At 41.1% G+C, this 15552-nt stretch overlaps 1 protein-coding gene across 16 annotated transcripts in view; it reads right to left on the bottom strand.

The window, feature by feature from the left end:
- The window catches only part of SYNJ1 (synaptojanin 1), a 79102-nt gene that overhangs the window by 57600 nt on the left and 5950 nt on the right, over positions 1–15552 (bottom strand). For all 16 annotated transcript variants that reach the window (XM_084801486.1, XM_084801497.1, XM_084801500.1 and 13 more), the window contains exons 3-4: positions 2915–3001; positions 227–494 (exon numbers count right to left, since the gene is read on the bottom strand). In XM_084801486.1, the coding sequence (XP_084657612.1) occupies positions 227–494; positions 2915–3001 (355 nt within the window). The remainder of the gene's footprint in view (positions 1–226; positions 495–2914; positions 3002–15552) is intronic.

Here is a 15552-nt window from a genome sequence, read left to right as displayed (position 1 = left end):
TTCAGTCTAGCTCAGGAACAGCAACCCTTGGCTTCACGGCGGATGCCACTCCATTCAGCTGCCTGCCGTGCTCTGCTGCGGGCTTGGGCAGGAAAAAGTGCACACTCAACCAACCATGCCCATCTTTTCTCTCCAGAAACAGCCACGGTTTAACACATTAGGCCCCAAATCTCTGAGTTATCACATAGTACCTAACTACAAAAGAAGAAAGATGATGCGGACTCACCAGAAAAACCTATTGTCAGTGGTGTGCTCCTGCATGCTGCGATGTGCATTCAGACTCAGGTCTAAGCTGACTCCAGAGGCAGACCACGCAAAATAGAAGTTTCCGGAGTTCAAAACTTTGCGTACTTCTGAAATGCGATCCTCATCTGAAGCATCGACTCGAAGTGATATAAACTCAGTGGAAGTAACTCGGAAAACTTCAGATTCTTGGATTTTCCCAACAGACATGCACCCAGTGACCAGGACCAGATAATGCAGCATGGTATCACCTGCAAAACCCAAAGATGTTACTGCACAGAAAACCAACATTTTCAAACTACAAAGTTTTTCTGACTTCTTGCTGTGTTTCTATCTTTAAAATCTTATATTGCACTTGTTTAGTTTTTGAAACAGTGTTCCTCTGCTGCACTGTCTAGTCTGGAACTCCCAATCTGCTGGCCTCAGCCTGTCAAAGACAGAGATTGTAGGTATGCACCAACAAGCCTGGCCGTTCTGATTATTCTAAATTTAATGTAAATATGTTTAAATTTACAACTAGAGGTATTTTTTCAGGGGAAACATTTTTGTTTAAGTACATTCAGTATGTCAAGCACTAAAATATTAATAAGATAGTGTCACATTTACAACATTATTTTTACACTTAATCTAGGCTATAAAATTTATCCAAAAAATGTTGCTTTCACTCCCTTACCAATGGACAAGAAGCTCAGATAAGATAATGAGTGTCCAAGTTCTTTGTAAATGGCTAAGTTTAAAAATGGCATAGACATCTGTGAGCTGAAGGTGACAGCACATGGGAACAAGGCCATGGTGACAGTTTATAAAGCAATGTGGCTCATGAAAACATATAGACTACGTGTGGTTTTGCTCTTTCTTTTTGGTGGCAAAGGGATGGTACTGGAGTTCATTCTGTGGCCCTAACCCCAGAACACCAGGAGTTTTAAATTTTTCATGCAATTGCAACAAAAATCTTATGAAATTAAGAATCAGCAACTCAGGCCCTGGCACAGCAGAAACAGCCCTGAGCCATAGCGTCTTACTCATTATCCAGGCTAAACTGCACGACCAACCTGTAGTATGACCGACCCCTCACAGAAAGGGATTAAAACATTTATCTCATGATTACTTAAGACGACGACAGAAAACAATCCAGCACAGTCTTTGCACATGATAGGCTAATAACAAACCCATTTTATAGGTCACCGCTTGTCAAAGCAGAGCCTATCAACTCTTAACAGGGCACAGTAAGAAAAGTGCCAGAATCACAGTAAAATCTACTCTATAACCAAACCCGCTTTTTAGTTGACTTCCTTTTTAAAAAAAACTCCATAGTTACACTTCATCAAGGAAGAAAACCACATGTTGTACATACAAGCTTACTTTACCACATAGACTAATAAAAGCATGGACCAGATACAGTCTCTGGACCACACTTCAAGTCATATCTTTATAGACAAACTGCTAATCATAAAAGTTATCCTGAAGACCATGGTAACATTAAGCCAGGGCTGGAGAGATGGCCCAGTAGTTAAGAGCACGGCTCTTTAAGAGGACACAAGTTCGATTCCCAGCACCTACATGGTGGCTTACAACTAACTGTCTGAACTCCGGTCCTAGGGGATCTGACATCCTGCTCTTGACTCAGCCATACATGGCATGTATCAAATACCCATACACATAAAAATCAATGATTTTAAGTTAAAAAAGAACATTAAAAAGCAGGCACTTCTGAATCTAAAACAGACACCTTTCCTACAATGTACTAGGGGATTCAGTGTGTTTCCTTAATGTACTGAGAAGAAGAAAACAGGTAATGCTGTCCTTTTCTCCTAATGTGTCTCAACAGGACACTGTCTTTTGATCTTAAAACTGTTGCGTGTCTTTCTAGGTAAGAAACAAGTAAGATTAGCCTTATATAGGAGTGTTTTCTCTGCATGTATCTATGTGCACCATATGTAACCCTAGAGTTATATATGGTTGTGCACTACCACGTGGATACTGGGAAGCAACCCTGGAAGAGCACCAAGTGCTCTTAACCACTGAGTCAGGTAGCTGGGAAAGGCACAGTTCATTTTCTTTCTTTCTTTCTTTTGTTTTTTTTGAGACAGGGTTTCTCTGTGTAGCCTTGGCTGTCCTGGACTCGCTCTGTAGACCAGGCTGGCCTCGAACTCACAAACTCACAACAATCCACCTGCCTCTGCCTTCCACGTGCTGCGATTAAAGGTGTGCGCCACCACGCCCGGCCTCAGTTAGTTTTCGTTAGTGGTGTGATCTGTGGTATACTGACCACACTCCTGGGTAGCCCTCACATCTAAGACAGATTCACCAACAGGAACTGGACTTCATTGATTTGTGTGTGTGTGTGGGGGGGGTGGCAGAGAGAGAGAATAGGTAGGAGAGGGAGGGACAGAGAGAGAGAGAGACAGACAGACAGACAGAAAGTCTGAGGATATGGAGGTAAATCTGCAAGAAGTTGGGAGGGCATTGACTATGATCAAAATACATTATGTGAAACTCTCATAGCTAATAAAAATAATTTTTAAAAGATTAGCCTAATAAATGTTTAAAAGGTATATAATACTTAAAGCTCAAAACTGAGTCTGAAATAATATACAGGAGTTTCTCTAATCTTCATAACTAATAAACAGAAATGGAAAAGTAGATGAACCACACTGAATAACATACTTACCAAGATTTAATCGTAAAACTCCCAAAAGTCCATACGCATCCAGTACTTTGGTATATGTACCTTTAATTGCCTCCTTTTCCGCAGATGCTATTAAAAATAATTGAAAACAACAGAATCTATTTAGTTATAAAGCCAGAATTTGAAACAAAAATTTCAAAATATACTTTAAATTTTATTTCTCTTTTCTTTTTATCCAGTATTACTTGGTTTGTCCCTATATTCCTGGGCAATCTAGTATCTGGTTCTCAATCACCCAAGCGATGCCAGGTATAGGTTCTACCTTGTGGAGTGGGGCTTAAGTCAGAGCAGTTATTGGTCGGCTGCTCCCTCAGCTGTGCCAGCATTCCCCTAGGAGACTTTGCAGGCAGGACATCACTGTGGATACAGGGTTTGTGCCTGGACTGGTGTTTATGTTACTCTTGATAATGTGCAGAATACCTTTCAGTATTAAAGATGGTGAAAGATAGGGATGAAAGCTCTACATAGGTACCAGCTCAACATCTCCATGTTCAATACAGATGTTGTCTTCAGCAGTGGGCCTTAACACTAGTGCATTACATTAGGTATTTTTTCCAACTAGTAACATAATGTTCTTGCTGGAGTTAAATAATTCCAACCATCTAATTAATCGATCTTCTCTTGTCGATGACCTGTCTTATTCGCCCTTTTATCCTTGACACTTAGAAGAGGGCCTGGACAGAGAAAGTGAATAAATAGGCACAACTGCAAGCCACCCCTCGACCTCAAAGTTTAGCACAGCAGTGGGCAGTTTTTACTGACCTTTGTTTTTACTCTCTTCACTATAAGCTGATGCTAATTTGCTAATGAGTACAACTCAGACAATAATTTCTCTAGAGCAGGCTACTATGGTTAGTCTACTGAAAGAAAAATCAAAATCAACAAAAATATCCTGGAAGCTTAAAGCAAAGGCTCCCTAGCACTTAGCAGATATACATTTATGACATAACAAATAACCAAAGAAAAATAAACCACATCCAGTATTCCTAAGCATTTCAAGTGATACATTCTAAAGTGTGAAATTCAGAAAAAGAAAAAAAAAAACCCACCCAGGTTCCTATCCTACCTGTTGTCCTTCCTTTCCTGTTCCACCTGTCACCCAGCTCACGGCCGAGCTTGCCAGGTCACACTGCTTACCTTCTCCACATTACACACTTACTTTTCTCCCTCTCCTCTGTCCACACCACAGAACCACAGAACCTTTGGTGGGGCTCCTGTATGCTGCACCACGAAAGCAAGTAAGCAGATTGCTTCGACTTCCTCATTTCCTGTCCATCTTCTCTGCTGACAAATGGCTTGTCACAGCCTGTTTTACCCAATATTCCTTGCCACTTGGATTACAGACTCTTCTTTTACTTTACAACTCTCCCACAGAGTTCCACAAAGTATCTCACTTCCCCATCTGCTTCTCTTTAGACTATCTATGCAAGCTTCTTCCTTGTGATCCCACTTTGCCATGTAGTGAGCTGTGCTCAGTTAGTTGGCAGCATAGGGTTAGGCTGCACGACTCAAGTAATAACATCACATTCTCCAGTATGTTCACAGAAAGTGTGGGCCTTTCTCTAGCCAGTGTGACATTGCAGAGGGGAAGAATATTAGCACGCCACTAAAATAATAGGGAGCTGTGTCTTATTCCTAGATGTCCTAGCATTATACTGCTCCATACGTTTACAGAAGCTACATCTAATGTTCAATACATATATAAACTTTTACAACACAAACTGAATTCTGTTTTTGTAAGATTCTAGATGGCATGAACTCAGCAGTGACATTATTAGCTAAGGAAGTGGTGTTTCATTATTAGCTAAGGAAATGGGTTTTATTATTAGCTAAGGAGATATAAGATTCCAGGTGGCTTGGACTTAGCCATCATGACAATAGCATCAGCTGAGCAAGCAAGTTAACAATTGCAGGCTGATAACAAGAGCAAACAGTAACAGCGAACTGAGAGGAACAAGTTAAAGATTCTCCACTAGCCTCCATCTCGACCCTGCCCCCGGAATTTACTGCCGCTATCTCACCCTACTTAGAATTACCACCTTAGACCCCCTATTGTTAGCCTAATACTCTTAAACTAACCATTGTCACTAAGTTCTGCTTCTGTAAAAGATATTTAAACCCTAATTTTTGTAGGATAGGGTCTTCCATCTCCTCGGAGCTTGGTGGACCCTGGCGCATTGGCTCAATAAAATTCCTTTGCTTTTGCATCAACCCTGGACTCTGACTCTCAACTGGGCTTCCAGGGATAGACTCTGACGACCTGAGCCTAGCATTTTCTAAAGGAAACCAGATTTGCCTTCCTTAAATATTACACTTCCTCATTCAGAGCACCATGGGTGGGGCTGGGAGTTGATCTCAGTAGCAGAGCACTTATCTAACACTTGCAAAGAAAGGATTTTTTTAAAGGCATTTATACTCCATACACAAAAGCAGATGTTCAAAATGCTTGTTCTATTTCTCATGGCAGAAGATTTCCAGGTCAGACAGCTCTACAGAGTTACACAAGCTACATGCTGTGTGAATTTAAAATACCACTGCTGACATAGTAATGCAGGAATTACTGATGTATTAGTGTCAGCAGCAATCATCATTTGGCTCAGTGACAGCAGCCAGCAAGAGTTTAATGATAAGTCATTCCTTTCCCATATCAATACTCTCTCTGTAACCTAAATGATCATGAAATAAATATTCTTTCCTAATAACTAGTTTCTCCTCAATTGCATAACAAATAAATATTAACTGGTGTGTCTCAGGGCCAATGACCATCCTTTTCTTACACTGTCACCTAGCTCAGCTAAGCATGCAAATGCCAAGCTGTTTAATTATTTGTACTTTAGAATTATCTTCTGAGTGTTCACACAGACACGCGTGCATACACAGACATGCGTATGTATACACACACATTTAGATTAAAGAAAAGATGAGATTGCATTTTTCCTGCCAGGAGTTTTTGTTTTCCTCTTCAGCTATTACCAGCAATTAAAAACAAAACAAAAAAACCAAAACGGTATTGCAACTAGAGTACTGTTTATTACCTCCGCGGTTATTAGGGCACTAACTCTAGGCTAGGTGCTTGTGTGCATTAGTCAGTTTTCAAAGTAACCCGAGGGGCAAAGCTACAATTTACATTTGTCCTATGAGAAAACTGACTTACATGGGTTACTAATTTGTCTAAGCATAAGGAGCCAGCATTAGAGAGAATGGAGCTTTGCTGTGTGGGGTGGGGTGACTGATACTTTAATCCCAGTACTGGGGAGGCAGAGGCAGGTCAATCTGGTTTCCACAGAGTCCCAGGTATTGTTTTTAAATTACCAGTATTATTAGTATTATCAGTGTGTCTGGCTAGTAATCAATTAAGACACAGACACTTGCTATATCTTAAAATAGCCTTAGTTAACCTGGGGCAGGGCAGACATTAATCCTTTAAGCTACTTCCCATAGTAGGGCAGGTATGTGATACCTGCCTCAATCCCATATCATTTCTTTTTAATAATTTTTATCAAGCTATCTTTTATCCATAATCCCAAATACTTGTTAATGTTTTTTTATCTGGGCCGGATTCTCCATCCATGCCAGCCATGTGTTTTTCTTTTATCTAACCCATGACAGTCTTTCTCTCTTCTCCTCTGGGGAACCTCTCCTTTCTTTTTGTGGTGATCTTCCCCCCCCCCCCCTTAGGATCCCCCACCTCCCAAAGCTCCACCTATCTTCTCTGGCCTACCCAGATGGGATGGCTTTTTATTAATCAAAAGGTGGGTCACAGAGACAACAAACAATAATTAACATCAAAATACATCAGACCATCCCCCAACACCTAGGCTAGTCTATGGCTACAATGTGAGACCCAGAAAGAACTTAACTTCCTGCCCTTGTACTTAGAGAATAGGTACCGAAAAATGTAGAATACAAGCAATAAATAATTATATGCTATTCCTTCCTGATTATGCTTATAGATTAGAAATTCCACAAGGAAAGATTATCAGTCAGCAAAGTGAACGCTGACAATAGTGAGACAGTTTAAAACTGCCACCTGACTGGGCAAAACCCAGCACAGCTTCTGTAATACCCCTACTGAAGGTAAGTGACAATGGAACCTAACAGCAAGGAGAGGCATCCTATCAAACGCCTCTGCTGCTCATCATCTTCACGGTGCTTAGTGTCAGTGAGGATAGAGTTCTTCTAGAGTTGCGGAGATTAAAACCTGACTACTGAGTACACTGTACAACTCTGACTAGGACCTCTCATTATAAAATGCCTTGCTGAGAGAACTGGTAAAAGTTGAACAGGGTCTGAGCATTGGTGAAGGCAGAACCACTGCATGCTTTTATGCAGGGCAATGGCTAGGAAATACACATTAAAGTTTCTGGGGTCAGCAAGGTATCATGTCTGCAACCTACTCTCAAATGGGCAAAAAGTATTTTTTTTTTCCTTTACTGGACTTCAACCTTTCTGTATGTTTAAAATTGTTTCATTTTCCTAAATTTAGATAAATGTCTCTAAATGCCATTACTAAGAGAAATTATAGACTCTATTAACCCTTTATAATGTATTTTTTCAGAGACAGAGTCTCACTGTACAGCCCCGATTAGTCTTAATTTCATCATTCTCCTGCCTCAGCCTACTGGGAGCTGGGGTGAGCCATATGCTTCTTTTAAGTGGAAAGAAAGATTTCCTTATTTTACGTAACACTGTAAAATTTACCAAGATAGATTATATAAGGGTAATCATGATCCTTGTCTCACTTCCCTGAAAATCCCATTCTACATAATCAGAATCTTCAACTATGAAGAGATTATCTAAAATAAGACCACATATACCATATTAAGAGCATATGTATGACCTTTAGATAAACACAGCACTTGAAAATACTATGCCCAATTCCATCTTCCTTCCCTTCTTAACTACCTGCCTCCTGGCTCACAAGGCTCTGCAAAAATGAGTAATCTGCTGTCTACGTGTCCTACATCCTCTTCTCCTCCTCTGCTCACGTGCTCTCTTCATCTGCAACAGCCACTAGTCACTTTCCTATTTCAGTATTACCTACCCTTCAATCACCAAGCAAAATGCCACTTCCTGGAGTTTTGCCCTTATCCATTCAATCACAAGTAAATCTTTCTTTTTACCCTGTATTTCAGCCTCTTGTAAACTAATAGCAACTGAAACCAGGTTTCATCTTTTCACACCTCAGCATGACACCAACCTAATAGACACTGAACATCATAGCTGCACTAGATACTCATTTCTCAGGCAAATCAAACTGAGAGCTTACGGCACAAAAGGGCATGCTTTGCTAACTTTAAAACAATAGATCCTACAAAGAGCTTTCCCTTCCCAGGAAAAGTCCTCACTGCAGATCACGTTTAACAATCCTCTTAGTGAGGCCTAGAAATTCTCAGGTGTGTGAGTGACGGTGAGGGTGGGTGTAGGAAGGTAGGTATGGAGAACACAGGGACTGTTGGATGATGCCAACCAAGAGGAGCGAAGGGAAAGGACGAATGCAAACCAAGGCTGCGGAGATGGATGATCACACAGCTCACTTTCCTGCCCCAGTGCCCACTGAGCTTTCACTGCGAGGAGTAAATTGTCTTTTGTGCAGAAGTTTGTAATTTTTTCCCTTCTATTGACAATGGTTATTAAACAAAAGGCTAGGAAAAATAAACCTCTTTTTACAAGTCACTGATTTCTAACCACAAGCGGGTATGAATTCCCAAGACACCCATTGTTTTAGGAGTGACTCTGAGCCAATCAAGATTTTCAGTAGTTCAGCTAAGGTGACCAGGCCTGTGCCTTTGTGTAGTTGGTGTGTTTGAAACACTTATGCCCAAGCAACGTGGCTTCTAGGGTATAACTGCCACCATACACTAGGGCGAAGGGCTAATTTAAAGAGAACAACTCTTTTCCCACTAGCTTGTTACCCATTTGGTCTAAATCTTTTCTTAGGCTTCAAGCACGAAAACACGGGTTTCTAAGCACATAGTCACCTTAAGCATAAATCTAGCTCCCCTGTGTTTCACTGCTTTTTACGTCTGTATTTCAAATGTATCTTCACATCACTAATGCTGACAAATATCTAAAGGCTTTCAGATATCCATGTCAGAGAACATGTTATATCAATAAGATCATAGAACAGAATTTTAAATAAGGTAAGTGCAATAAACACATCCTTATGAAAATATCTTTGAGGCACCAGGACAATCTGAATGCTAATTACATATTCAATATCTTTGGAGCCATTGTTAAATTTTCAAATGTCTTGATGATGACATAATTAGGTTTATTAGTAAGTGGACGGAGAGCATCATCTGGTGGTGCACTCCTGCACCCCAGCCATAAGAGGCTGAGGCATGAGGCTCACGGAGAGTTCAAGCCAAGTAAGACTTTGCATCAGAAACGCCACTAATAACAAAACCTCAACCTGTATCTTTTAAAAACTCATGATGAAATATTAATGACACATAAAATTCACATCTTCATTGCAACTCTATCATCTATATAGCAAAAACCAAAACTGGTATGTTATCTTAGGCCAAAACGTTAAGTTACCTATATTAAATGAAAAGGCACTTGAAGGACTGAGTTAAATGTAAACTTCTTTAACTTTCAGTGAATTATAACTCAAACTAGACTCACAGTTAAACTCAAGCTACTCAAGAAGGCCCTGCTAACTAGTGTAGACATTCTCGGGACTCAAACCTTACAGGCTGGGGTTAGACTGTACCTCCCCAGTTGAACAGAAGACCAAGAAACAGACAACAGAGCACAGAGCATCGAAATGCCTGTAGTCCTGGCATTTCTGAAGTCTGAGCTAGAAGGATTCTGAGTTCAAGGCCAGCAGGGCTAGACAGAAAGTTCCATGCTACAAACCACATACTAGGTAGGCTACACATCAAGATTCAGTCTCAAAAAGGCAGGGGGCGGGGGTTGCAAATTAGAATGCTGCTCCTAGAATCACAATTTGCCTGTGGTTGCATGGGTGGCAATTTGTGGTCAGCTTATTTGCATGCAAACAGCACTTGGGTATAGAACCTCCAGAGGGTACTAGACACCCTGGAGTCCAAGCTTCTCATTTCAGAAGGAAGAGCCTAGCAATTATCTGATTCATCCAAGAGCAGATGACTAGCTGGCAGTAAAGCCCAGTTTCCATTTCATCACACAACACCCAGGAAATTTAGAAGGTAAAGACTTTTTGTAGAATTTTTAAAAAGAAGAAAAAAAGAAAAAAAAAAACCTACAAATGAAAGACACAAAAAATTTACTGTTCTATATAACCTTTACATCCAAATGTTGAAAACACTTTAAAAAATAACTTTTATTCACTCAAAGTATTTGGTGAATGTCTACTACATGCCAGGCCCTTGGCAAGATTCTAGGTTCCTGATAGAACAGCTGAGGAAGACAGGCAGAACAAATGCTAAATCCCAGCCAACTGCTAGGCATGGCCGCAGTACTTGTCAACTCAGCTTCTTCAGCAGCAGGCTAAGACATAAGAAGGAGCAAAAGTTCAAGGCAGGTGTGGACAATTTAGCAAGAACCTGTTTCAGCAGAGGAGTTTAAAGGGCCTGGGGCTGCAGCTCAGTGGGAGATGCACATGGCCCTGGCTCAGTCCCCACAACAATCTACATGCTAATCCACATGCTAATGAACATGCTGGATCCCAGTGGTGTCCTACTCCACAACCCAGCTCGGTGTCAACACCACACAGCTTCCCAACTCTGAATCTGACAACTGTTCATGCTTTTAACCACATTTCCCAAGAGCATCATTAAGCCAGACAGGTCAAAGACACATCTTCAATGCTGGCCAGAGACAAACTAAGCAGCACTTATGAGCACACAGCCAGAAAGGCGCTGACTTGTAAGTCTCATCCTGTCTATACGTCACTCATAGTCCACGGGATACTGGAGGCTGTTAGTCTGTATTTCAGTAGATAACAGCAATATTATGGTTACTGGAGAACAGGGTAACACCCAAACCATAATAAATTCTTATTAGTTTCCATAAGGAATATATATGAAGCCTATAGGTAAGGAACATTATTTTAAAGATTATAATATTTAATATATAGGAATACTGACAGAGAGGAATTTAATAGGAAATATGTTTGTTTTTCTTTCCAGTTGTCTATGCCAAATTTAGCTAGCAAAAAAACCCAAAACACAGGCCAAGTATGGGAGCTATACATCTAGCACTAAGGAAGTTGAGGCAGAAGAATTACCATAATTTAGCTCAATGAATTACAGACCAGCCCAGGCTGGACTACAGTGTGTGAAATACCACACAGATAAAACACAAACTATTAATAGCCATTATAAATTCAAAAAAGCAATTAAAATATAATGTGCAACTTGTCAAGCCATGCCTCCCTTCATACTCCAGCTACATGGCCAGCCCAGTGTGACAGGCCATCCAACACCTCAGCGTCTCTCACTCCCTGTGTGTCTTTCAGAATGCCACTGCTTCAAACTTCACTGCAGCACACCAGGAAACAATAGCAACTCCATTTCTCTGCCTGTCACACTGAGCTCAGGTTTTCCTGCCCCTTTTTTTTCTTTTTAAGATTTTATTTATTTAGTATACAGATCTCGTTATAGATGGTTGTGAGCCAACATGTGGTTGCTGGGGATTGAACTCATGGCCTTTGGAAGAGCAGTCAGTATTCTTAACCTCTGAGCCATCTATCCAGCCCAGTTTTCCTGCTTTTGAATGCGTGGGGAGAGTCTGTTTCTTCAGTGACCGTGGAGGCCCAAGTGGGTCATTTGGCTCCGTTCTCCCCTTTCATGGTGTTTCTCTGTTCCCTCAATTGGCCGTGCTTCTAAGGAAAGGCCAAGATGACTCTTGTTACTCTTTTGTATACCTAAGTACCCCTCAGACTCTCTCTGTATCTGAACTGACTTAATAGCCTCTCAACGTTGTATCACGGTGCCATTTTCTTCACGTTTCTCCCACCTGGATGTGCAGATTACAGCTTCCACCCACCTTGGGAAACTGGCAGCTGCTACGTCTTCAGACATTTCCCTTCCCTCTTCCTTCCCATCACACATGCGCTCTCGGCCACCGGCTGCTGTCCTGTAGCTCACCCATGCAGCTTATTTATCCTGGTCTTTTTTTCCTTCGCCATTTCACTTTGGATAATTTCTATCACTAAGTCTTTAAGCTTACCAACCATTCATTCTATAGTGTTAAAAACAGGGTTCCTATCAGTGTATAATGTCATTAGATATTGTTATTTTCACATTGAATAGTTAAATTGAGTCATGTTTTTCATGTCTTTAACATGCTCAAACTTCTTGAACGTATGCAATACATTTATATCAAAGCCGTTTTAATGTTCATTACCAATACTAACATCTGTTTTTACAGATTGACTTTTCTTCTCGTTATGAAGTATATTTTCTGCTTCTTTGCATATATACTACTTTTCAATCTGAGTATGGGTTGAATAATATGAGTGTATCATGTAATGCCTAACTTTTGCTTTATATGTGTGTGTGTGTGTGTGTGTGTGTGTGTCTGTATCTGCATAGATATAAATATACACACATTTGTATTTCTTAAACTTCTGAGATAGTTATTTGAAACTTAAATGCCTGGGAACAGTAATTTGGAGCCAAAAGCAGATCCTCTGGGGTCTGAAGCTTTGTTAGGTAGAACCAGAGAAGAATTTAGTCAAGAGCTACTTGGCTCCACTAAAGAAGTTAATACCCTCTCAAGTATGCAACCTGTCTTACTTTTCCATACCTGAAAACCATTTGTGCATTTAGTTTCCTGCTCCTGTTTTCAAAGAGGAGAGAGGATCCAGGTCCTACTACCCAACCACCGTCAGAAGCAAAAGTCTTGTGCATATATCTGGGCTGTTTGTGCTCCGAGCCAAGTTATAACATGGGATAATAAATGCCATCTGTGGGACTTGACTGTCCAGTGCTCTCTTTCTCCTTTTCATTTGCCCACAGCAAAGTAAAGAAAGAAACGAAAGCACTTGGGAACTGCTGACTAGATTCTACTATTCCTGTTCCTGCTATTGGTTCAGACTTGAAAACCTGGGGTGGGTAATTTTTTTTTAGTTTTTTGTTTTTCTTCACACTCCACAGTTTGTTTGTTTTTTAAGTTGGTATTAAAGCTACTGTTTACTTTATATTAAATATGTACATTCAAATTCTCTTATAAAAAGAAAATAACTTCACAATGTTACCTAAGCAACATATGTGTGTATTTAAATTTAATTTAATTTTATTATCATTTTGTTTTGTTTTGTTTTTTTGAGACTGGGTTTCTCTGTGTAGCCTTGGCTGTCCTGGTTCACTTTGTAGACCAAGCTGGCCTCGAATTCACAGAGATCCTCCTGCCTCTGCATCCCAGAGTGCTGGGATTATGGGGCATGCCCCACCACACACAACATAAGCAATATTAACAAGTCTAAATTTCATTTTATGCTTAAAAAGTGAACTCTAAAGTCACTTTTTCCATCATTTCTCTAAAGGGCAGCCGTGTTAACTGACAGCGCTTGGCAATTTAAAAAATGCACGGGCTGTCACTGCTACTCATTACATTTGGCATTCAAAATGCTACAAGCTGACATTCAATATGGTCAACCAACAGCTGTGTTCTTAATGGATGTACCTTCCAATCTAACCAAACTTCTATATACGATCAGTACAGGCTATAGGCAAACGTTCAGTTCCTTCGCTAGAAAACACAGCCAGCCTCACTTTGAACTGAGAAACTTTCCATCGCTTTGCCTTTTGAGAAGGGACATTTAAAATGTTTTACAGCTTACTTTCACGTGTTTGAAAGCTGTGCCTGCATATATATCTGTGCCCTGTGGGCACACCTGGAGCCTGGAGGACACAAGAGGGTCTTGGGTCGCCTGGAACTGTAGTTACACATGGTTGTAAGCCGCCATGGAGTGCTTCGTAAGGAAGCCAGGGCCTCTGGAAGAGCAGCCAGTACTCTTAACTCAGAGCCCAGTGACTTTCCCCAGCCCTGACCTTTCCTTTTGCTCCTCATTTCCTACTCTGAAAACTAAGAGCCAGCATCCCTCAACACCAGAAGCAATCCCAGGGAAACACAATCAGATGGAACGGCTGTTACTGCGAGGTTTTTTACACCTGGCAAACCTGGGCAAAGCATAACTCCCAGAATTGGAAGGAATAAAGCATGGGACGGCCACAGCTCCTGAACTGCACGAAGAGATGCCTCAGGGCACTGCAGCCAACATGAGATGCAAGGACACTCTCAATTGAAGAAAACACCTAGGGTGTCAACATATGCTAGATACGAGTTAAACTATTAGCCTGAGGAGGTTCAGGGCTCAACATCTGACTGCAGTGTGGCCAGTATATTATCCCTGTCGTTGTGAAGCTGTGGTAAACAGCAACTATTAATTAGAGTCAGTACAGTACAGGAAATGACGATGGCAGTAGTCCAACTGCTTCCAAGGTGTGAGAGCTGCGTGGAACTCACCAAGCAAGCACATCCCATTCATAGACAACTGTGGTTATTAATGAAGAAAGTCAATTATTTTCCACTTGTTTGCATGATTCTGTATGAACAGCAACTAAAGTTACTGAGGTTTAAATACTTGTTTAGCTGTAATCTTGGTATTTGGGGCTGAGGCAAGAAGACTGCTGTGAGCCTGAGGCCAGCTAGGATACAGAAAGTTGCGACCTAGTCGGGGCTAGAATGCGACCCTTTTCTAAACCAGTCATACCGCCTGAGTCTACTTCACAAGCAGACTTGTCAGACACATATGACAGGCATACAGGGCTTCTGAGCACACTGGGACCTACAGATGGCATGGGACAACCAAGTTCATAGATCTCTCAGGAGAGTGATGAAGAGTAAGCTCCTAGTAAAGGAACTATGCTTTGCACTATTATTTTTCCTCAGACTGTGCAGTTTCTTAGAGACAGGACAGCTTACATTCTGTGAGGATATCCAGAATATACTATTGGTTTGGAATATTATGACTCACATTTCTATAATATGAAAGATTAAGTAGAGTGAAAACTCAGATGCATATCTTGGAGTAAAGCCAGGTCCAGAATTAAGTGTGAGGGTTTTGCGACCTATTAAGTGCATGACTTAAGCCTGGAAATAACCAAAAGTATGCTATTTTAAAAGGCTGAAAATAATCATATCATTGGAAAGACAGAAAGCAATGCCATAAACTTCACAGAAAAATAACCACAGGTATTCTGTGGTATGCGTGTGTATACGCAATGGAAAGCCATCTTCACAGCACAGAAGGGCCTAGAGAACACAAGGTGAAGTGAACAGGCAAGGAGACATGACAGACACTAGATGACATGAGCTCACTCATTTGTGGAATTTAGGAGGAGCCAGTATTGCAGATGCAGACAGGGTAACAGTTAGAGTGAAGCAGGACTTGGAGAGAATTCATCTGCACATAAAGTCAATTCTTAGGAAGAACATGCATTGGTGTTTTGCTTGCATATATGTCTGTGTGAGGGTGCTGGATCCCCTGGAGCAGGAGTGAGAAAGTTCTAACTGCCACATGGGTGCTGGGAACTGAACCTGGGTCCTCTGGAAGAGCAGCCAGTGCTCTCAACCGCTGAGCCTTCTCTCCAGCCTGAGGAAGAATGAGTCCTTTTGGTATTTTT

Source organism: Acomys minous (assembly GCF_964271855.1).
Source record: "Acomys minous genome assembly, chromosome: 11".
Classification (NCBI taxonomy): domain Eukaryota; kingdom Metazoa; phylum Chordata; class Mammalia; order Rodentia; family Muridae; genus Acomys; species Acomys minous.
This window is presented reverse-complemented; position numbering and strand designations above follow the sequence as displayed.